General features: G+C 42.9%; 1 protein-coding gene across 1 annotated transcript in view; it reads right to left on the reverse strand.

The window, feature by feature from the left end:
- Nucleotides 1-578: 578 nt before the first annotated feature.
- LOC113253922 (collagen alpha-4(VI) chain-like) overlaps nucleotides 579-24,044 on the reverse strand; it is a 113,573-nt gene continuing 90,107 nt past the window's right edge. Inside the window, exons 29-38 of the mRNA XM_057316023.1 lie at nucleotides 23,790-23,852; nucleotides 22,570-22,605; nucleotides 21,554-21,590; nucleotides 19,070-19,081; nucleotides 18,487-18,980; nucleotides 10,896-10,986; nucleotides 8,901-9,584; nucleotides 7,501-7,597; nucleotides 6,773-7,002; nucleotides 579-1,253 (exon numbers count right to left, since the gene is read on the reverse strand). Coding sequence (XP_057172006.1) covers nucleotides 1,078-1,253; nucleotides 6,773-7,002; nucleotides 7,501-7,597; nucleotides 8,901-9,584; nucleotides 10,896-10,986; nucleotides 18,487-18,980; nucleotides 19,070-19,081; nucleotides 21,554-21,590; nucleotides 22,570-22,605; nucleotides 23,790-23,852 — 1,920 coding nt within the window. The 3' untranslated portion in view covers nucleotides 579-1,077. The remainder of the gene's footprint in view (nucleotides 1,254-6,772; nucleotides 7,003-7,500; nucleotides 7,598-8,900; nucleotides 9,585-10,895; nucleotides 10,987-18,486; nucleotides 18,981-19,069; nucleotides 19,082-21,553; nucleotides 21,591-22,569; nucleotides 22,606-23,789; nucleotides 23,853-24,044) is intronic.

The raw sequence follows: 24,044 nt of genomic DNA on the forward strand, positions 1-24,044 counted from the left end.
GAGCAAGAGGGCAGCTGTCTTCAACCCAGGAAGGAAGCTCTCACCAGGAACCCAATTGGCCACACCTTTATCTTAGACTTCAGTCTATCCTCAACTTCCAGAACCGTGAGAAATAAGTTTCTGATGTTTAAGCCACCCAGCCTGTGGTATTTCGCTATAGCAGCCCAAGCGGATTAATACACGATCCCTCTGAGGCCCCACACCAGGCACCCTCAATATCCAGCAGCTCTAGAAGTCCACGCAATGCCCACGTCTGCCCTGAGGCTGGGCCCAAGTTAGAGGCCTGGGGAATACAGCCATGAAGCCAGAGAAATGTCTCACAAAATCACAGTTTCCTCACTATCTATATGGAAAAAATTTTCATCCAGGGTGAACCTAGACCCTTCGTTTCATATGTGCATTGAAGACAACAGCTTGAATTGTTGAGTCACCATGTTTCAAAAGACAAGAGTCATTGTAATTGATGACAAAGGATCGGTCCCACGGCAAACTCACTGCTTCCTCTCCATCAACGGCTGTGTCACAAATGTAACACAGAATATAACGCAGTAAGCAGGCATCACACACGGTTTCCCATCAGGTGGTTTAACCAAAATACCTTTATTTTTATGCTGAGTGGCAAGGATTAAATATCACATTAAAAATTTCCAGACCCCCACTTTGACTAAGACTTCCATATTCTCTAGTGATAAACAAAAATTCAAGTTTCAACTCATTTCCGAATTAAGTTGCACTCACTGCTTACATTGAGTTTTCTTTGGCTTCAGAGCCGAAAAAAAAATTTTAAGTAACATTATAGTTCAAGTTAAGTTTCTTTTTCATTCAGTTCTAAGTCCTTTAAAAACCTGCAGCAAAGTTTCATTTACTCTTTTAGCTACTAGAATGCAGTCCTTCTCAAGCCACAAATCATCTGGCCCAAGTCCTTGCTGGGAGGAAAAAACTCAGGGGGTTAGGAATCCGACCTATGAGACTGTAGAGTGAGCTACGTAATTGATGAGCTGTACGGCACTGTCTCAGGAAAGGTAAAAATCGTTGTCATCGGCTATGAAACAGAAGCAGCCGTAATGAGGTTCTGCCCTACAGGGGTGTTGGGACACACCGCGCCTCACACTCTTCCTTGGTTTCAAACCGGTTCGCGTTGCCCCCGCAGCTGCCATACCAGAACTGTCGGCAGGCCTGCTTCTCCTTGTCATAGTACCATTTCAGGGTGTAATCCTGGCAATCCCCTGCCATGGGATCCATGGAACAAGGACCTGCAGCAAAACAAATGCAGGGAGAGCTGAATTTCCTGCATGAGCATGACAGCAAAGGAATGATGGTTTGGACACACAGACTGGGAATGAATCCCAGCCTCACCACCAACTGGCTGTGTGAGCCTGAGTTTATCCCAAACTTATCCTCTCTGAGCCTCAATTTCCTCAACCATAATAGCAATGAAAAAACCCACATCACAAGTTTGCCATAAGGTGGCACAGAACATACATGAAAAGTGCAATACAGTTACGGCTATTATTTTGCACGGTACCCACAATATGGAAGATACACTAGATAATGTGTAAATGAGTGAATGGATGCATGAATGAAGTTTTCTAGTACCAAGAACTCCTCCCTTGCCTATTATGCTCATTTCCCTCTTTTTCAAACCATATCAATCCCTTGCCCAATCCCAAACCCATCCAGTCTTCTAACGACCTAGCAAAAAATCCAGCTTATTTAATAGGTAGTATACCCTGACACTTGCCCAAGAAGTTAAGATTTATCTATTATAAGAAAAACATGTTGTTCCTGAAAAATGAAAAACAATATTTATAATTAACGAGTTACAACAGAGCAAGATCTGAGATGCCCTGAATTTTATATCAGATGTTAATTTCCCCATGTATGGAACTTCTGCCTTCCAAGGAGAACACATTTCCTTGGGTACACTTGATGTCACAGAAAAATATGCTTGTTTCAGGTTAGAGCCATGAAGCATAGAATAATGTTATCCTCCAGATAGTTTCCCCTGGGCCTTCTAAGCACCACCAAATAAAGATGATAATGTCTTCAGAAAGCAAGAGGCAAAAATTCATTTTCTGTTCCTTGGAAGACACCTCCCACTGGTATAATCAGCTCAAACCAGTTTTCTTGAAGGAATGACCAGATGTGCTGGGCCCAAGGGAATGAGATACATTCTTAGTGAGTTAAAGAGTTGGTCATGGAAATTGTCCAGGAGAAGAAACCAGAAAAAATGCTTCTCCAAAACTTGTCAGAGTCAATAGGAAAATACTCCAAAGGTAAACTTTTGGCTGTATTCCGTAGATTCAATGAGTAGATGTGGGGCTCAGCAATCAGCTGGCACCCTCTACCATTACAAACTAATTTAAACTGACAGCCAAGGACTTGTTTAAATAGATCATTCACAAAGCAGAAATAAACTACTGGGACTTCATCAAAATAAAAAACCTTCTGCCCAGTGAAGGAAACAATCAGCAAACCTAGAAGGCAACCTATGGAATGGGAAAAGATATTTGAAAATGACATATCTAATAAAGGGTTAGTGTCCAAAACCTATAAAGAACTTAGCAAACTCAACACCCAAAAAAACAAATAATCCAGTTAAAAAATGAACAGAAGACATGAACAGACATTTCTCCAAAGAAGACATACAGATGGCCAACAGACACATGAAAAGATGCTCAACACCACTCATCACCAGGGAAATGCAAATCAAAACCACAATGAGATAGCACCTCACACCTGTCAGAATGGTTAAAATTAACAATACCAGAAACAACAGATGTTGGAGAGGATGCAGAGAAAGGGGAACCCTCTTGCACTGTTGGTGGGAATGCAAACTGGTGTAGCCACTCTGGAAAACAGTATGGAGGTTCCTCAAAAAGTTAAAAATAGAGCTACCCTACAATCCAGCAATTGTACTTTTAGGTATTTATCCAAAGAATACAAACATTCAAAGGGGCACATACACCCAATGTTTATAGCAGCAATGTCCACAATAGCCAAACTATGGAAAGAGCCAGATGTACATTGATAGATGAATAGATAAGGAAGATGTAGAATATATATACAAAAATATGTGAACACATATAATGGAATTATATATACATTATATATTATATATATGACTACATATAATGGAATTATATATACATATTATATACACTACATATGTAATATTATTATTATATATGAATATATGATGGGATTATATATAGATAATCTATGATGGAATATTACTCAGCCACCAAAAAGAATGAGATCTGGCCATTCACAATGATGTGGATGGAACTAGAGGGTATTGTGCTAAGCAAAATAAGTCAGTCAGAGAAAGACAAATATCATATGATTTTACTCATATGTGGAATTTAAGAAACAAAACAGATGAACATAGGGAAAGAGAAGGAAAAATAAGATGAAACAGAGAGGGAGAAAAACCATAAGAGACTCTTAACTATAGGAAACAAACTGAGGGTTGCTGGAGGGGAGGGGAGGTAGGTAGGGTGATGGGGTAATTAGGTGATGGGCATTAAGGAGGTCACTTGATGGAATGAGCAGTGGGTGCTCTATGCCACCCACTGAATTCTACCTCTGAAACTAATAATACACTATATGTTAATTAAATTGAATTTAAGGGGTTTAAGTCTTTAAAAAAATAAAAAATAAATGCCCAGTGTCTACTAAGCATTTGAAATACGGCTATTGCAACTAAAGAAACTGATTTTTTGTTTTATTTAATTTCAAATTATTTAAATTTAAATAGCCAATGTGGCTAGTGTGTGGTCAGCGCAGCTATAGGTGAGTAAATCCTGATGCTTTATCTCTGAGGTATTCTTTATAAACACTGGGATTGAAAATATACCAAGATCATCCTGGTTCTGTGAAAAGAAAGGACACTCACTTAATTCTTCACAAGTAAATACAATGAAAGTTTGCCAGTGTTACGGCAGAATGTGGCTGAAGATACAGGGGCACAAAGGAGGCCATGAAAATTTAACACTCCCCGGGGTCAGAATGGGCTCTAAGTAGAGGTGACACTTGAGTAGTGAAAGGTGAGTAGAGATAGTCCAGGCGGGCACCGTGGAGGGGATGCCGATGGGCAGGTGAGGGCGAGCACCTCCATGGCGACAGGGAATAAATAATGGGGCGCAAGGGGCAAATAGTGCAAAGGGTATCTGCAAGGGAGTGGAGGCCAGTGAGGCCCCAGAAGACCACAGCAGGGGTCCAACTGCAGAGGCCTGAGTGCCTTGCCCAGGCACGGGGACACTGTCTTCTAAACAACGGGGAACTATAGAAGAAGAGAAACGACATGGCCCCATGGGAAGGCAAACTAGAAAAATTAATTTGGTGCTCAGACAGGAATTGGAAACAGGACACACTGGAAGAAATGAGATCAGACAGAGCTCCGGAGTTACCCTTGAAGTGAAAGCCAAGGTGTTGGAAAAAAGATGTGGGAAAGGGGGATGGACCTGAAGGAGGAAGTCACACCAACGTCTAGTCACCAGCTGGAAGGGGGAGGCGAGGAGAGGAGAACGACCAGCGTGGTAAAGACAAGTGGAGCTCATTTAACTGAGTTCCTTTGAGATGACTGAGGGCGTGTGCCACGGCGCAATCTGGAGGGTAGGTGAATACATTGGTCTGCAGCTCAAGAGAGTGAGGGTGGAAGATATGGATCTGGAGTCATCAGTCCAAGGGGGGAGCCGAAATCCTGGCAGGAAAGCTTGCTCCAGTGTGTGTGCGCAGAGCACCCGGGGGCTGACCGCAGGCCCTGGGGGAAATCATGGTGGTTCACCCTGAAATTAATGAAGCCCAAGCTTCTGCACCCCTTCCTTGCATAAGCCTCTTCGAAAGAAATACTCACTTTGTCCTTAATTTTAATATCTTTGTTTTCTTTTTCTTAAAGAGAGGCTTATATGTAGGCATCGTATCAACATCAGATTCCATAAAACCCGGATCCCCCTGTGAGGATGGACCTGGAAAGAGGAGCCCACGAGAATGGGCCAGTCAGAAGTGGAAGACCAAGATAAGAACGCTGTTTCTGAAGCCCAGAGAGGAGGGGGTTTGAAGAGGAAGGTAGTGGTTAAAGTCCCAAGGAGCTCAAGTCAGGTCTGGAAGAGCCCTTTGGTCTTTCTTGACAGCTGACAACACACTTGAAGACAAGGCCTGGCTCTTTTCCCTGAGTGGAGGACTGGAGGTGAAGGTGTGCAGCCAGCCACCTCGGAGGTCGCAAGAGGTTACAACCGGCCACCTTTATTTCTTTTGAAAGCAAAAAATAATAAAAATAAATAAAAATAAAATAAAATAAAATAAAATAAAATAAAATAAAATAAAATAAAATAGTAAAATAATATAATATAAAATAGTAAAGTAAAATAACATAAAATAAAATAAAATAGTAAAGTAAAATAGCATAAAATAAATAAAATAAAATAAATAATAAGGGCATCTGCTAGAGAAAGAGACATGGGGGAAGGAGCTCGAGGAGGTGGCAAAGTTTGGAGTGCCCTTGGAATGCAACCAAAGAGGAACAGGCCAGAGCCAAGTTACACACTGTGGGAAGTTGGGGGGACCTTGCGGTTTCCGTGTTTGGCTGTGAATAGAACTGGATGAGATAACCAGTAAGCTCTCCTCCACCACCTTGAATTTGTGGGCGAGCGTGCCTTAGAGTAGTAGTTCTCACACTTGGTTGCTTAGTGGACTCACTGGGTAAGTTCCACACGCAGAGATTCTAACTGAATGGGTCTGGGGTGAGGTCAAAGCATTGAATTTTTAGATTCTCAGGCAATTCTAATTTACAGCCAAGACTGAAAATCACTGCCTTGGTAAGATTACCTAAGGATATTGTACAGTGGAAATACAAGACCTGACAAGATCTTCTATGCTTAATGTTCAGCTGTCCATGCCAGGAGTGTCAATTCCTGGGTCTGTCTGGTTTTGTTATTTCCCTTTGGACATGTGTTTGCTTTGGAATCTAAGAGGTGGACATATCATTGGCATTTTAACAGCTAACTTGTATCGTATCCTTCTATGTGGCAAACACACGAATTATCCAGTTTTATTCTTAAAATAATCTTATGAGGTCGGTATTCACATAATCCCCACTTCACAGAACACTGAGCCCCTGGAGAACGACCTAGGCACATTCAAAACTTCTGGGCAAACATTTCTCATTTAATCTAAGCAGGACTGACCCCTACCACTCACTAGATACCTCTTTCAGCTATCTTTTCCCTGCCTTTTCAAAACTTCAGGGTCAAATCCCCCCCCATATCTCTTTCTGACGTGTTTACTAGTTTTGCTTAATTTGCTCATTCCATGTAAGAGGTAACATGGCATTTGCATTACCACCTGCCATAATCAAAATTGATGCTACGGTTGTTTTAGATGGATCCAGAATATTCCTTAAACTTGGTCACTTTATATGTAGCCACTTATACAGAGATGAAGGAACCTTCTACTTTCCTTCAAGGTCAGGAGTATTTTCGCCACTTCTGCGACAGATCATGGCTTCTGGGCAATGAAGTAAACCCTTCACAGGGTTTGTCTCCATAATAATACTCCCTGAAATAACTGCTGTTCACTTCCAGTTTTATAGTCAGATGAAAGTCAGCCTCTGTATGTTTTCTTAAATTAATGTCTTTAGTTATGTACATGAATTTGTGCATTTGAAAGGAAAGTGCCTAAAAAGCCAAAATTCGCTGCTAACACAGTGCACAGGAATTTTTTTTTTTTAAATGAAGGCAATCTAAGGAACAAGAAATAGTTTGGTTTTTACCATAGGCAGTGCCTGAATTTCTTTCTTTTCCGGTTTGTTTTCGTCTGGCAGGCCTTTCTTGTCCATTTCCTCCAGCACCATATCCATTCTTTTCATAATTTTCAAGGGCTTCTTGCTGAGTTACAGATTTCATTGTGGCTTTTCTCTTCTCCTCTAGCGAAACGTCTGTCACTTCAAGTGCTTCCAGCTCATCCGCAAAGCCAGATGGGCCAAACTGGCGCTTGGGCAACCTGCATAGAGACAATTCCATCTCAAATTGCAAAACTGAACCACAAGAACTGGGAGGTTCAGTCCCCAACTGATACGGGTGGGCTCAATAAACTTCAGGCTCGAGCATTTCCTGATGACTCTGGTGTCAAATTGGCTAGTTTCTTAGGTTTGCAGAGATGTTTGCACAGACATCAGAATAATATGGTTAGCATTATTTATTTTGCCTGTGGGACGTGAGATTAAAGGCTGGGGGGATGTAGTAGAATGGGAAATTGTTATTTCATTGCTTTTATATACTGATGTGCCCTTTAAATTTGTTATACTGGCCCTATATTACTCTTAACATTAAAAAATAATAATTAAAAAAAAACATATCAGAGTTGTCAAACAGGAGCAACCCAGCGCCAGTGGTTTGGGTCAGGTCAAGGACCTGGCATCACCTGTGACCTTTCTTTAGGGAGAGAGTCTCCTGCAGGGAACAGAGCTGTGGGACAACCTCAGCTCTGCCTTCAGCCTACCTCCTGATAGGCCTAAATGATTGCAGCAGAGTGTCCCCTCGGTTTGGACCCCCACATTTCTCAATGAGCTCGGGGGATGGGTACTGGTTTATTCCACCTAAAAATAAAATAAAAAATTAAATCAAGTCAAACCAAGCATAAAATAATGTAAAACTTAAAAATAAAAGCATAAAAACAAAATATTATCCATTAAGACATAAAATTTAAAAGACAAAAAAAGCATAAAATAAAATCAAATATAAAATAAAAAACAAAAAAATAAAAATAAAATCAAACAAAACATAAAGACCAAAAAAATCCACTGATATAAAATGAAAAAATATAAATTCAAATAAGGCATAAAACAAACACCAAAATAAAAGCAAAGAAAATAAAATAAAAACCAAACAAAATAAAAACACGAAAGTCATCCTATCACATAAATAATATAAAATAAAATCAGAACATAAAAGTGTATATCAAAACATAAGATTAGACCTAACACAATACTTTAAAAATTAAGTAAAATGAAATTGAAACAGACTAGAAAAGTGATTCCCCAAGACTGCTTCTCCCTCGGAGTCACTAAGCCACCAGCCATCCATTAGAATTCTCTCCTCCAGAAAGGGATAAAGAAGGGGGAGTAATCAGAAGGGGGAATGAAGCATGAGAAACTATGGACTCTGAGAAACAAACTGAGGGCTTCAGAGGGGAGGGGGGTGGGGGAATGGGATAGGCCGGTGATGGGTAGTAAGGAGGGCACGTATTGCATGGTGCACTGGGTGTTATACGCAACTAATGAATCATCAAACTTTACATCAAAAACCAGGGATGTACTATATGGTGACTAACATAATATAATAAAAAATATTATAATAATAAAAAAAAGAATTCTCTCCTCCACCTCCTACAAAGATAAGGAATCAGAATCCACATTTTAACAAGATCCCTGAAAGATACATGTGCACATTAAAATTTGAGAAGCACTGTTATATGCCACTGGATTTAGTAATCCATAGTCCTGGATATAAGAATAACAATAACCATTCCCTATATTTGTACAACACTGGTGCTTTCAAAGTCCGTCCACACGAACATTTGAATGCAGGTTTCACAGATAAGGAAGAGACTGTAATTATCATTTTGGTAAAAGAGAAAATCAAGAGGTTAAGTAGAAACCTGAGGCCTCCCAGCCACCAAACAAGAGGGTCCAGATAAGAAACCAGCACTAGGCTTGGCACAGTGTCAGGGCAATGATAGCTCAGGGATTTCAGGAAAGAGGGTGGGGGTGCTCTCTGAGGACTCCCCAGGGGACACACTCAGCAAGGGTGAAGGTGCACCGGGCACTTACCTACTCACACAAATACCAGGCTCTAGAAAGTTCCTCTCCCCACCCCACCCAGGGCATCCCTGGTGCTTACTTTTTAGAAGGTTCAGGAAGGCCCGTGTGAATCCCTGGGCATAGGCTACTTCCTGGCCTGAGATTCCCTCCAGATGCAGCAGGTGCTGCGCAGTGGGGAGGCTGGCCACACCCTCCAGCTCGGCCAGCTCGTGGGTACCCACACCGGGGCCCAAGGCCAGCACAAACAGAGTGATGCCCTTGCACTTGGCCTCCAGGGACAGGGCCCTCAGCTTCTCCTGGTCCCAGCTGCTGGTCTCACTGGCAACGATGGCGAAGAGGACCCGCACCGGCCGGGGCAGAGGGGCTGCCAGGAGCACCTTCTCCAGCGTCCACTCCAGGGCGTGTCCCAGGGCCGGAGCTCCCCGCAGAGGACGGCTGGAAGCCTCGCGGAGGAACCTCCGCATCTGTATCTTTTGGCCGTAGGAGGTCAGGTGGAAGCCCTCCAGCACAGGGGAGCGCCCCGCACCTGGCCGGAAGTCTGGAGTTGTATGCATCACCAGCGCAGCGCGCGCCCCACGGGGGGACACGCTCGGCTGCGCAGCCACCTCCAGGTCGTCCAGCGCAGCATCCACTAGACTCAGGGCGGTGCGGTACACGTCAGCACTAACGCTGTGGGAGATGTCCACCACGAATGCCACGTCCATGTCCCCTGCCAGGGGTCCGGGCGCGCTCTGCTCGCACTCTGGGTCTGGTCTGCACTTGTCTGGGGAGGAAGCGCCAGGAGAGGGGGTTACCACGCATCCCTTTCCTTCCCACGCAAACACATTTCCAGACTCTCAGTAAGAATAGATGCTGCTGAGCGCTACTTGCGTTATGTTAACAAGGCGAGCTGATGGGCAATGTAAGTGATCATGCCCATTTCTCAGAAGAATGAGTTCAGACAATCTAATCCTACGTTTAATGTTTTTAACCACTAGGCCATGGCTTTCTAATCTCCAGGTTCACAGACACCTGCCTGGTTCAGTCCTGGCTCTCTTGTTGGGTGTGCGACCTTGGGCAAATTATTCAGCCTTCCCCATGCTTGTTTCTCATCTGTCAGATGGAGATAATGATAATAACAACAGTATGTACCTTATGAGGTTGTTTGTGAAGTTTCAATAAAAACTGAGTTACTATATGTAAGTGCTCAGAACAATGCCCAGTGTGTGGTAGGAGCTCAAGCTCAATAAACACCAGCTAGGCTTATGCTTCTACAGGAAAAGGAACCACAACCCAGAGAAACCATGTGTCAAATGATGTGATGGGCATGAAAGCAGCTCATGAACTGTCACGTACCCTACAAACAGCAGTCACTGTATTTGACATGACCAAGTTCTCAGGGCCAAATCTCTCACAGCAGTGTTAGGTCTAAGTGTGGAACAAGTAGAGGGAACAATTAAATCCCCTTGCAATTTCACCTATAGGACTCACTCTGGCCCCAGGTGCGTGGATGGGAGCTCTTCGCACTTGGGCATGCGTGGGCTTCGGCACGAAGTTCCCTCTGGCACAGATTAATATGGAGTGCAGGTTTAGGGATGGAGCCAGAGACACAGAGACGCTGAATGACTTGCCGGTATCCCACTGGTGGTCAATGGCAGTTCCAGGCTGAGAACCCAGGATTCTTGACTCTCAGTTCAGAGGTCTGCCTGGCACACTAAGGGCCCCCTAAGTAAGGAACACAAACCCAGCCATCCACAGGAGCCTGGCTGGACAGGTAAATAAGCAGAGAGGACCAGGGGCAAGACAATAGGGATGGAAGGGACTGCGGGCACTCAAAGACACTTGCCCCATCAAAAGAGGTCAGGCACAACTCAGGTCAGGCTGACTGTGGCCACAAAGGAATACAGTGTCTGTGATTCTCAAGACGATTCCTAAGAAAAACTGGGAACCCGAACGTCACAGGAATTCCCAGATTCTAAGACTCTGCACGTATTCAGGTGAATATGATCTGCAGAGCAGATCTGGCCTGTGACCACCAGTCAATCCATCCTGTCCTAAAGACACCAGTCCCATCAGAAACACTGTCTGGGCTCACCGTAGCAGAGAGTGCAGTGGGCCATGTGCTCCAGATCCTGCTGCCTCTCGGTCTCCCAGACGAACAGGTGAAATCCGTTGGTTCCATCCATCTAAGCCAAACACATAGACAAGTTTATCAGTAGTGGAATTAAATTGCAAGTCACATTTTTTATGCTTTTTCTAGCTCAGGTGAGAAAGACATTCATACGATAGTTTTACAGAATATATGTAATTATATACAGATAGTCTGGTATTACCTACTACGGTTATTTATTGCCATTTAGTTCTCTAGTTCTAACCTGGACGGTAGACTATCATTGCTGTGGGGACATGCCGGTCTTCAGATTCCCAATGTGTGTCAAACTCAGCCAGTGTTGTGTTGTGTTGGAATGAAGGTCAGGGAGTTGGAGATTCAATCATTTATAAATTCCATAAATGTTTAGTGATTGTCTACAGTATGCACGATGCAGTGCGGTGAGAGTTCTGAACACGAACAGGAAGACTCTTCGAGGAGGTGGTCATACACCATTACAATGGAAAGAGGTAGATACCATAAGGGAGGCCTTTCTAGCATATTCCTGGTGTTCAGGGCTGGTAGATACCAAAGCCAGAAGGCAAGAGTTGAGGAGGAGTCAGGGAAGGCTTTGTAAGGATGGCAAATTTATTTATCTCCTTCCTTCAACCTTTCCAATTATAATTAACGGAATAACTGACATTAAAGCTTAAAAGCAAACTATTAATAATAGCAACAATAAATCCAACAAGTTCATGTGACAACTAGTTAATCAACAAACCCATTCCCTGGGGTGCCTGGGTGGCTCAGTCGTTAAGCGTCTGCCTTTGGCTCAGGGCATGATCCCAGGCGTTCTGGGATCGAGCCCCACATCAGGCTCCTCCGCTGGGAGCCTGCTTCTTCCTCTCCCACTCCCCCTGCCTGTGTTCCCTCTCTCGCTGGCTGTCTCTCTGTCAAATAAATAAATAAAATCTTTAAAAAAAAAAAAAAAAAAAAAAAACCTCATTCCCTCTTCTTGCTAGAGCCACAACTAGATGACATTTCCCACTGTCCCTTGTAGTTAACTGGGACCACAAGTAGGTGGTAGGTCCCTAGCCAATGCCATGTGGGTGGGTGGGTGGAGGCCATTTCTAGCGTATGCGTGATACTGTGCGTGCACAGTCTGCCAGCCAAATGTAGATGACTCAGAAAAAGGAGGACTTTCTGCAGGATGGGGCCATGGATAGGAGCCCAGGTCCTGAAGTGGCTGCTGAGAGCAAAACACTCCTCACCTCCACACCCTCACCCAGGGACCCACATTCACTTGTGACAGCAGAAAGAATACTTTATTATGTTAAGCCACTGAGACTTGGACGTGAATGTTTCCTCAGTTAACCTTCCCTGACAGATGCTGATTATTTGCAGGACTTCCACCTCATGATGAAATTCGGAATGCTGTCAGATTATTTCTCTCTGGATGTGAGGTAGATATCTAAGATTAGTTGTGTCCATCGCATTGTCTGCTTTCTGTCAAAACGTGAAGGACAGGGCTCCACTGTGGGGCAGCTCCTCCTCCCTCACCCCTGAGGCCAGGACCAGGTAGGCTCTGGACCAGTCTCTGGAATCAAGGTGCTAGGGACATGAAGCTGTCACGCTAGCCCTCAGGGAGAGAAGACAGGCAAAGGTTACTCTGGAAAAGAATCTTCTGTTACATGCCCTCCTGACAGAGTATTCAGTCTTTCTGTTTGGGACTGCAGCATATCCTCAACTTTAGCTCTCAGAGTGAGTGTACGTGAAAGAAAAACCCGTGTGGAGAAAGAAATATAAAGAGTTGAACTTTTGTTTATGCAAATGTAACACAAAAACAACATGGGAACTGGGGCGCCTGGGTAGCACAGTGGTTAAGCAACTGCCTTCGGCTCAGAGCGTGATCCCAGCGTTCTGGGTTCGAGCCCCACATCAGGCTCCTCCACTAAGAACCTGCTTCTTCCTCTCCCACTCCCCCTGCTTGTGTTCCCTCTCTCGCTGGCTGTCTCTATCAAATAAATAAATAAAATCTTTAAAAAAAAAAAAACATGGGAACTTTCCCAGGACTCTTGAGAAGAAAGGCAAAATGCGTCCTCTCTTGTTCCTCACCTGGTTATGCTTTTTCCTGACTCAATTCAAATCAACCAAGACTGATTAAACAGCTGCTAAATAGAAGTCTTAACAAGCCCTGCAGAGATACAAAAATGACAGTCACACCTTCAAAGAGCATAAAACCTAGCAGGAAGGACAAACAATTTTCCAGAAAGAAAGAGGTCCAATAATATGTTTTAGGAACACAGGAAGAGGAGGTTCATTTGAAGTGTGGGGGATAGAAGGAGTCTGATAAAGATAGTGATATCTGGCACTTTGGGAAGAATGAGTAGGATACTTACTTAGCAAAGAAGCAGGTGAATAATTATACTGCAGAGGAACAGCATGTACAAAGGCCCAGGGGTAGATGGTGGTTGTCTATAGAAGTCTCCTTAGTGTTTCCACTACCCAGAGATTAGAGAACACCACCTCCAATGTGCAGCTACACAGCACATCTGAAATCCTGGAACCCCCTGCCAGGTGGCAGAAGCTGGCATGAAGAAGAAGGGCAGAGTTGCCAAAATTCAACATTCGGATCTATTCCACATGGTCATCAAACCAAATGGACCTAAAAATCACCAGGGATTAGAGAGAACAGTGGAGGCACATCGATAGCTTTACTGGAAATCACATGAGGCAGTTTGAAAAGCTTCTGAGGGGCGCCTGGGTGGCACAGCGGTTGGGCGCCTGCCTTCAGCTCAGGGTGTGATCCCGGCGTTATGGGATTGAGCCCCACATCAGGCTCCTCCGCTATGAGCCTGCTTCTTCCTCTCCCACTCCCCCTGCTTGTGTTCCCTCTCTCGCTGGCTGTCTCTCTCTCTGTGTCAAATAAATAAATAAAATCTTTAAAAAAAAAAAAAGAAAGAAAGAAAAAGAAAAGAAAAGAAAAGAAAAGAAAAGAAAAGAAAAGAAAAGAAAAGAAAAGAAAAAAGCTGCTGAAACCAGGACCCACGGCAGTGTTCCAGGAGCTATGGGAAGACTGGAATAACCCGAGGAGCACCCATTTTATTCCAAGAGGTGAAGGGAAATGCTGAGTTCGTGTACGTTATTTTTCAATCCAGGAAACATAGGTGAAGTGTGCTATAAAATGCAGAGATTGTGTGAATCTTTAAAGTGGTATGAAAGACGTAAAAGAAATTCAAACATCCCCCCAAGTTTGGTCCATGGGAAGAGTCCAATGCAGCACTAACAGATTTGGTGTCAGGATCCCAGGTCCTAGTCCTTGATCTGCCAAGTTTGGCTGCATGACCTTGGACAAGGCTCTGGAGCCTCAGATTCCTCAGCAATAGAGTTTTGAGGGTCGGAATGGATGCCACAAGTTTTCTTCCTGTTTCAACACAGCCTGGTCCTCAGTTCTAGTCTTCTGTATTTGTCTCATGTTCAGGACACTGTGTTACCTTTTCTACTCCGAGCAACTCGGAGGATATAACTCTTCCATCTGTTGTCTGTTTATTGGAAAATTACCAAATTCAACTGAATTGGAATAGTTACAAAGCTTACATCTTTTTTAAAACTTTTCTTAGGAAAAATAATTTTGTGATCACGCTTAAAATTTTTACTTTCCTTGCAAAAATAAAGCTGTGGGAACAAGTATACAGAAACACAATGGAAGTGCATAAGGAACTATGATTCAGTATAGATTCATCCATACCTAACTGTCATTAATGAACCTCTAATTACTTTGAATTTGGACTTGTCAGCATGGGCCTAGTCATGATATGGTAAACAAGATAATTCCTGGGAAAACTCAAGCAGACAGACAGTGTGGGAGGGAATCCAGTATGAGGAGAGGAGGAAATTGGCTCTATGAGTCTTACTGCAAATTCCCATCAGCACCAGAGAAGGAAATTTCAAAAACAGAGTACCTTAAACACAGACTAAGTGATCTGCTTGAGATGCAAAGCTTTATGGTAGTTTGAATCAACGCCTTTGGCAATTCTCTCAACCGACTTCATTCCTGAATGCCCAGCTGTGGTCTGTTGGGACTAGCTGTGTGCTACAGACAGGAGTGTATGTAGGGGAGAAGACGTGGTACATGGATTTGCATTCATATCCTCTTTTATTTCACAGACAGAAAGACATTTTTTCAAAGGATTCAGATAACCCTCAAACCCTGGCGCCCAATTTTTAAAGAAGTCCCCATGAGCCCTGAGCTGGAGAGACCCACAGGGTTCAGTCCAATGTTTCAGCTGCTGCATGAAGCTGCCAGGGTCATGGGACAATGTTCATTCCTGGGACTGAGCTGGGGGAGGCTCTTGGCTTGGACGGATAAGAATAGAAGGGAAGAAAGCAAGTGCTGGGGAGGAAGATTTGCCTTGGACAGAGGGAGAGCTAACTGGGCCTTAAGGAGGGAGACTTAAAGACCATCTGGCTTCCAGTTGTGGAACTTGTGGAACAAGGGGAAATGGGCAAAGTAGGGCTGGAGGCAGATGGAGAAAGTAGTCACGCAACCTGTGACTGACCCCAGGAGCTTGAGTCCAGCCCCAGTGACTTGCAGTTGGCATGGTCCCATCCCACCAAGGCTGCCATGAAACAGCTGCCGCCTCCTGGACTTCCCAGCTGACATTAGGGGTTGGCATTGGATCGAGGTGGCAGGTGGCAGTGGGACTTGGAAACCTGACAGATTGGAGTACAAATTCCAGGACTACGCAGTTTAAAACAAGTCGTTTTATATCTGGCCTTCCCTTACCTCATCTGGGAAATGTAGATTATCATTATTGTGGGATAGCTATGAGAATTAGACCAACACTCCTCAAACTTTAACACTCATGCAAACCATCTGGGGGTCTTGTTAAAAATGCAGAGCCTGGATGCTGCTCCTGTCAGGCTCCACTCCACACTCAGCGCGGAGTCTGCTTAAGATTCTCCTTCTCCTTCTCCTCCTGCCCCTCCCCCTGCTTGAGCTCATTCTCTTTCTAAATAAATAAATAAAATTTAAAAAATCTTTTTAAAAAAATGCAGAGCCTAATTAATTAGACTGGGGATAGAGTCTGAGATTTGGCATTTCTCATGGACCTGGGCAATGCTCGTGCCACTGGTCCCGGGACCACATTTTGAGTAGTGATGGGTTAAGGTGACAAGACATGAAAATCACGAAGCATGGTGGTTGGAACTTCATAGATGCTTCCTAAATAGAAGCTGTTTAATTTAATAAATAGTTACTGGGCGAAGAGGCACTCTTAAGGTCCTTGAAGAAATGGTAATAATTATGGCTATCCACAGTATACACATAGGAAGTGTCAGTCTGATGTCCCTGTAGGCACTACCTCTTAGAACTCTTACAACAAATCTGTGAGTTTATCCCCATTTTATAGGTGAATAAGTTGAGGCCCAGTGTCAAGAAAACATGTCCGGATAACATATGGGACAAAAAACAGAGTGAAACAGAGTGTGAAGTCTCATTGCCTAATTCCTTCCCTTGGTTGCTGATCCTGGCCTTAGAGCAGTAACAGTCTAATGGAAAACAGCAACACACAAGGCCTCAGCAGTAGGTTACCCATGGCCTCTGAAAGAGCCTCTCCAGCAAACCAACATTTTCTTAAAAAAAAAAAAGAAAGAAAAAAAAGTCCTCCCATAATTTTTCTGAATCCTGAAATTACACCAAAACTTAAAATCACCCCCCTTCATTTTTTTGACCTTCCTCTTAATGTTTCTATCCTTTAAAGCTGATTTTTGTTCTTATCTCCTTAATAGCCAGCATTCTATTGTTTGGGTTCTTCTTTTTTAATATGCAGAAATAAAAAGACGGGTAATTCATAGATTTATCTCATAGTGTTGTAAAGATAAAATGAATTAATACATGGGAAGAATTTAGAACTCCTAAACTCTCTTCCTGTTCTTGACTTCTGAACTCAAAATCTCATTGCTGATGAGAATTCCAGACCTTGAACAAGTTATTTAACTTCTCTGTGTCTCAGTTTCATCATCTGAGAAATGGGTCCATAATAACTACCTCACTGGGTTGTTATAAGGATTAAATGAATCAATAAGTGGAAAGATCTTAGCACAGTGTCTGAGTCCATAAACGTGAGCTATTTTCCTAGGTACTGTTTCAAGGGAAAGTGTACTAGACTTTTCATAAAGAAAAATGAAATTTGAAACCTGGCACTCAAATTGCATTTTCCCTGCAATCTTCTGCTTTTTAACTTTAAATAAAGGGGGGCAAATATTTTGAGATACATACAGGCAATTGGATCTAAGCGCAAATAGTTCAATGTGCAAAACTGGTTTTTTTTAGGACTGACTCAATGGATGGCTTAAAAAAATCTTTTCAATATGCCCCATAGCCTCCAAAAACATTTAAATGGACTGAGAAGTTTGGGCATCTGTTTATATAATCATTTCAAATTGAACAACCATCATGTTTCCAGAAGCAGCAAGTGGGCATTGTTCTGTGAAATAAAATAACATAGAGGTGAAAGACAAAAGCCTCACAGAACGTCAAAGAGATGCCTCAGGCAGATAATTCCGAAGACAAATTATAGGATATTCCTACTCTCCTAACAGGATCCCCCTAAGGATAATGCACAGAGTAGGGGGGAGGCTGAGGGCTGTGATAAGCCCAGTTATGAAGAAATGAGGATTTTTCTGACAGGCCCTGAGAAGGGAGTTGTCATTTTTATGGTTTCTCTCCTTGCCGGTGTCAACAGAAACAAGGTCATCCATTACACTGGAGCTGGCAAGCACCATTTAGCACCATGTAACATTTCTACATTGTTTCATTTAGGAAATAGAATTGGTTTCAAGCATCCCGGGGCAAGAATATATCCAAGAAACAGAAAGGAGAGCAGACAGAAATGACAGAGTTGAGGTCCAAGCTGGCAGATTCTTTTCACATACCATTTATATCCTTTTACCTGGAATAAGAAGGAAGGAAGGAAGGAAGGAAGGAAGGAAGGAAGGAAGGAAGGAAGGAAGGAAGGAAGGAAGGAAGGAAGAAAGGAAGGAAGAAGAAAGAAAGGAAGAAAGAAAGAAAGAAAGAGAAAGAAAGAAAGAAAGAAAGAAAGAAAGAAAGAAAGAAAGAAAGAAAGAAAGAAAGAAAAGAAGAGGAGAAGAAAGAAAAGGAGAGGAAAGGAAAGGAAAGGAAAGGAAAGGAAAGGAAAGGACAGGAGAGTTACATTCTACAGACCCTCATGATACTATTTAGCATAGTGGTTAAGCATAGGCTCTGAAGGCAGATAATATCAATCTGCTACTAACTAGATACTTGACTTTTGATGGTGTACTTACCTCTTTAAGCCTCAGTTTTCTTATGTCTGAAACGGAGGTGTACAGTAATACCCACCTCGTAGAGTCTTGGGATATTAAATAAGTTAATGCTTGTGAGGCACATAGCACAGAATAAGCCCTAAAGAGCAGCCAGTTGGTACTAGTAGTTACACTGGTAGCAGAGTCCATAATGAGCACCACCCCCCGTGCACACACATCAATGTGGTCCTTGATGGGGGGTGGGTAAGAAGCAGGTGCTAAGCCCCCACCCCCCAGCGGCTCCCCCGCTTACCAGCAGGGCGTTCGGGAGGTTGTGGTCCTCTGTGAAGGTGACGATCGCAGAGGTGATGTCCAGCGCGCTGAGCTCCAGAGTGGCGGTGCTGAAGGCATCCGGACCGCCAGCCCAGCCCGCCTGGAAGAACACAGCCACTTTCCTCACGAGCAGGCCAGAGCGCACACGTTTGAATACATGTCTTGCCACAAACCTCATGGCCTCCCCGAGGTTCCTGCTGCCAGACGACCCTTGCAGTGGGATTGTCCTGACCGCCTGCAGAAGCGCAGGCTTCCACTTGTGGTCTGAGAAGCGAATCAGGTAGTCTGTTTTGGCACTGTACGAAACGACGGCCACTCTGGCACCTGTTGGGCAGTTACTCTCACTTATGTCCATCCTCTTCAACAGAGATAATAGAATGTTTCTCATTCTCTCGAAATCCGCCTGGGAGACGTCATTTGACATGTCCAAGGCAAAGACCACTTCGCTAGGGACCGCTGGGCATTTGGAAACACCTTAACACAATGGACACACAGATGTTAAGATTTCCTGTAATGCCTCTGAACAGGTGATGTTTGAGTGACTAAGAAGATATATTACTTACCTGTTGAACAAGCTGGAAGGGAAATTGTTTTGGAGAAAAAAACAAGACGTCGTTAGTTTATGTAGACAGTGGTACACTTTCCAGGCCAGTGCTTCAATATGAAAAACCTTCTCCTCTGAGAAATTCAAGCAGTGACCTTCTCTGACTCCTGCCTGAGTTTGGCAAAGACCTCGATTTGCTCCCCGATATCCATTTTCCCCTTTTTCTATAGTAGTAGATCCTCAGTCTCTGGCACATGGCTGCCTGGAAAAGAGACTCCATTCCCAGTGGGGGAGCTATCCTACCACGCTCTGAATAATAGAACAAGAGAAATGGTAGAAACAACTTCGAGAAGATATCCTTCCCCTTTCCCTTTCTCTTCCTGCTCGCTGAAGCTTGATCAACATCTTGGACCTTGAGGTAATTCAGAAAACAGAACCCCCTCCCTGCAATGCAGAGCACAAAAGTATAAAGAGCCCATGTCCCCGAACACTGTGGAGCTCCATATCAACCCCAGACTGGCCACTTCCTGGCTTTGATCTGAGAAATACCTTTGTGTCGTTGCTATTGAGCACCGAGGTCACCTAACTAATACACTGAGCTATTCTGAATCTATACACCCCCACATACACCTACACATATACACACGCATCTAAAACTGTATATAATATGCGATATATATCATATACTATATATTATGTATAAGTGTGTGTGCACGTGTAATACATTTTTATGGAAAATAACAAAATAAAAAATTACAATTATCCTTAATTCATAATGTCTATGTATGTGTATGTATATATTTAATTTGTTGTTTTATTTTATAAAACTTGGACCTTCGTGTATGTCCTGTTCTGAATCTTTTTTCACTTAGTATGTGATGAACATGTGTTCTTGTCATCAATAAATTTAGAGCAGTATCGCCTAGTCCACTACAGAGGTCTCATGATACTCCCAGCAACATCCCTTTGGGATGCGCACGCTTGTACGTGTATCTGTGCCTCTCTGTCCAACTCTCGTCCTCTATAAGCCTCTATAATGATGGCTCTTGATACGCTTTATGATACCCAACCGCTCTTCAGAAAGGTTGTACCAACTGACACTCCCAAACACATTCCCCAAATTGAGATAGAGAATTTTTTCTCATCTTAAAAATATTTCTAATTTGAGAGATGAAAAGAGTATCTCATTTTCATTTGTATTCTTTGACCTCCTGTGAGGTCAAACGTTTTTACAGGTTTATTGGTCATTTGTATTTTTTCTTCTCTGAAGCTTCCATTCATGTCTTTTGCCCATTTTCAATCTAAGAGTTTTTTATATTAGGTTCAACAAATATGAAATATCTGTGCTTGCAGATAAAAATGATTGAGTAGGAGCAACTGTATACATTTTGACGTGACAGATTTAACAAAATTAGGTCCTTGCTTGGGTCCGTTGCTTATATTGTATATATTTTTCCCCATTTTCCTGCTTGCTTTCAACTTCACAGTGCTCTTCAATATAAAGGGGTTTTAACTTTTGACGTGGTCAACTCTGACATTCTCCCTTTGTGGTCAAAACTATGGTATTATTTTTTTGTGACTTCTAGGAAAAAGGACTCCAGAATCTCCTAGAAAGCAACTGAATGGGAATGGGCAGAACATGGCGTTTGAATAAGCAGAGCGGGGTGTTTGTGGAGAAAACCCAAGCACCCAAATTAAATACTCTGCCAAATCATTGTTCCCCCTCTATTGCTAGCAAGTGGAGAAATGTACATATTACAGGATGCAAATATCCAGGAATACACTGAAGACACTAAGTAAATTCCAATCTGGGGATGTGACGAAATATTAAGATCTCATGATTTGTAATTCCATTTAAAAACATAAATGCAAATAAAAAAGGACACATTTATTATTGAAGGCTCCCTGGTGATCCCTCTTGTTTAAATGGATGGGATACAAATAAAAAGCTTTTCTTTATTTGTTTTGGGATAAGAAGCACCAAGATGCAGACATGCAGGTATGCAATTGGCATCGCCCTTCATGATGTGCCATATTATGGTGGAATTTCTCTTCGCCGTTGAGACAGCATGGCTGTCAGCCACTTTCTGAGACCACACTGGTGAAGATTACTTAATCAAAGGGAGACTGAGCTAAATATATTAATATTAATTTCTAAGAGCCTTTCATGATGGGGCACCTGGGTGGCTCGGTCAGTTAAGCATCTGCCTTCGGCCCAGGTTATGATCTCAGGGTCCTGGGATTGAGCCCCGCATCGGGCTCCCTGCTCAGTGGGGAGTCTGCTTCTCCCTCTCTCTCTGCCCCTCCGCCTGCTTGTGCTCTCTCTCTCAAATGAACAAATAAAATCTTAAAAAAAAAAAAAAAAAGAGCCTTTCATGATAGACAATGGCACCTCCCAAACCTCAGTCAAATGCACAGGTGATTTATGTCCCCAGTCCATGACCATGACCGATCCCCACTTCACACCACTGGCCCCCATTAGAGCCTTTCCCAAACAACTTACGGCAGTTTTCTTGTATGACAGCAATGATTTCACAAGGCTGTTAGAAAGATGGAGAAAGAGGGAAAAGGGAAAAGTAATTAATTTGAAGCATATTCCGTCTCACTCTAATGACTTAGAAATGTCATCTGGGTATTATCAGTTTCTTCCTGAAGCTTTTTAAGCTACAACAGAAAACGCAAAAAATTGTTACAGCAGATGAAATGATCCAGAAGTTATATTTCTAGATACAATGGATATTTTAAAACACTTAAAATATATTTTATATACCACAGAGTGCTCATATTATTAGAGACAGGTTAATAAGGGAAAATATTTTTTATTTTTTTATCTGCCTCACAAAGCAATGGAATCAAATTTGATTTTGAGGGAGTTTCAATCCAGAAGTCTTGGCATAACAGGCAAAGAAATGTCTTCAATTCCTGGATCTCTGAGTCAGCAATTCCTGGAACGTTTCTTTGGAACAACTGCCAAGACACAGACCCCTCACACATCCCTTAGAATTCTGCTTTGTTCCTTTGATCTCTTCCTCTCTGTTCTGTCTATCCCTTGACCCCATTACTTCTTGGTTCCCACTGGCCCCCACTTCCTTCCCCTGCCCAGTAGTATTTTTGTGCTTGTGAGATGAAAAACCATCATAACTTTTGAGATTGTTTTCAGGTGTGTCATGAGACATGAATATGCACTCTACTATATGTTGGCTTACAACTACTTTGTAAACAACTTCTGAACTTTACAAAAAGGCATATTGTGTAGGAGTCATGGCCTCAAAGTCTTTCCCTTCCTGTCAACCAGTAGTAGTACTCAAAAATATCCAGGTTGCCTCCGTGATTTAAAATAATATTCTACTCTTTTCACTGATGTGATTATAACATTTCAGAGGAAAGTCTATAAATTTAAAGAACTGAAAAAATGTGTAAGAGGAGAAACAAAAGAATCTTTATAGATTTCTAGTTTGTGGAAGTGGAAAGCCTCATGTGCTGAAAAGAATAAGGTTTAGAATTAAAATGTTCACCTACCGTCATATCTGCCAAACCTTTGGGGCCCTTGATGCCCTGGGAAGAATAGAAATGAGTTTACAATGTAAGATTCTGAAGTCCAATACATTATTCTCCAGAGTTGGCAAAACATTCACAGAAACTTATCATAGTACATAAACCACCTTCTTCCCCTTCACTCCTGGCCCTGGAATTCTGGCTGATCCCTTAAGGAAGAAAGTCGGAGTGGCTAGGAGGTATGTCCCAGATCTCAGAGGCCAGGATATCCAGGACTGTGGTACATAAAGACCCTTAGAAGATCAGGTCACCTTGAGAGCAAGCCACAGTTTAGGATCCAAGTCAGGAAAAGTCCTTTCAAGATCTCAGGGCCATTCACAGACAGTTCTAAAGTAGACCCCAGCCGTTGCCTCCCCCCCCTCCTCAGGCTACCCACCACCATCCTATCTCTGCCCTAGTCTTAAACAAGTCATCCCTGGAACCCTTCAGAACAGATAGGCCTGACTGAGCTCCTCTGGGAGTCCAGAGAGCTTTGTTTTTAGATTCTTCAAGGTAGTGATTTGTCACCTCACACAGGTCACTATAATCTTCTCAGCCTTTGTTTTCTCATCTGTAAAACGGGCATGTGCGTCCTTCTACTTCTAAGATTTTTGATTCTATGACCTTGTCGCTCCTCTACAGTAAACCCTAAGTGCAGTGAAACCACCAGGTTCAGCCCCTGGCTCACTCACTGTACCGTGTCATAGAACGGCAGCCTAGCCTCATACGACGAGGGGAGGTACAAAATGACAATAGCCTCAAAGTCTTTCCTTCCATACCATATGACCTCCCAGGGAATTTTAAACATATTTGTGGACTTGCAACATTGTCAGCTTAGTTCAGATTATATAAATGTCACATTTTGTTAGGATTTCCTTCTAGTGTTTGCATAAATGTTGTTGCTCACCTTGTTTATATTGATAAACTCATTCTCCAGTGAGTTTTATGTATTATGTATTTAGACAGGTTTATAAATCTCAGGCCACTCTAATATCTTCCCCATATTCAAGTCAACGATATATATTGAATAAATATACTATGTAAGGACTTGAAGCCCATGCCCTCAAGAGCAAATTTGGCCCATTCCCTATACACATCCTCTAGTGCCTCCCAAATGTTCATTTCTTCATTCAGATGGCTCTTAGCAAATCCTTCTTCACTTGTACACGAAGTTTGAAAATAAAAGAAAGAAGAGTCCATGTTACCACTGGTCCTGGAGGGCCTTGGTCACCTGGAGTTCCAGTAAGTCCAGGAAAGCCAGCATTACCCTAAAAATAGCCAAAGCAAAGGAATAAGCTTCTCCTCTTGAATACAACTCGATTAAAACCACCAGACCCGCTTTGAAATACCAAGTCGTCATTATTTCTAAGATCCAATGAGTCTGCTATGGCCCAGTTAGTTTATGAACGTATCAATGGAGCAAGACACCAAGCGTGGAAAGGGAGGCAGTCTCCTTTGGG

The sequence above is a fragment of the Ursus arctos genome, unplaced genomic scaffold (assembly GCF_023065955.2).
Source record: "Ursus arctos isolate Adak ecotype North America unplaced genomic scaffold, UrsArc2.0 scaffold_20, whole genome shotgun sequence".
NCBI lineage: Eukaryota > Metazoa > Chordata > Mammalia > Carnivora > Ursidae > Ursus > Ursus arctos.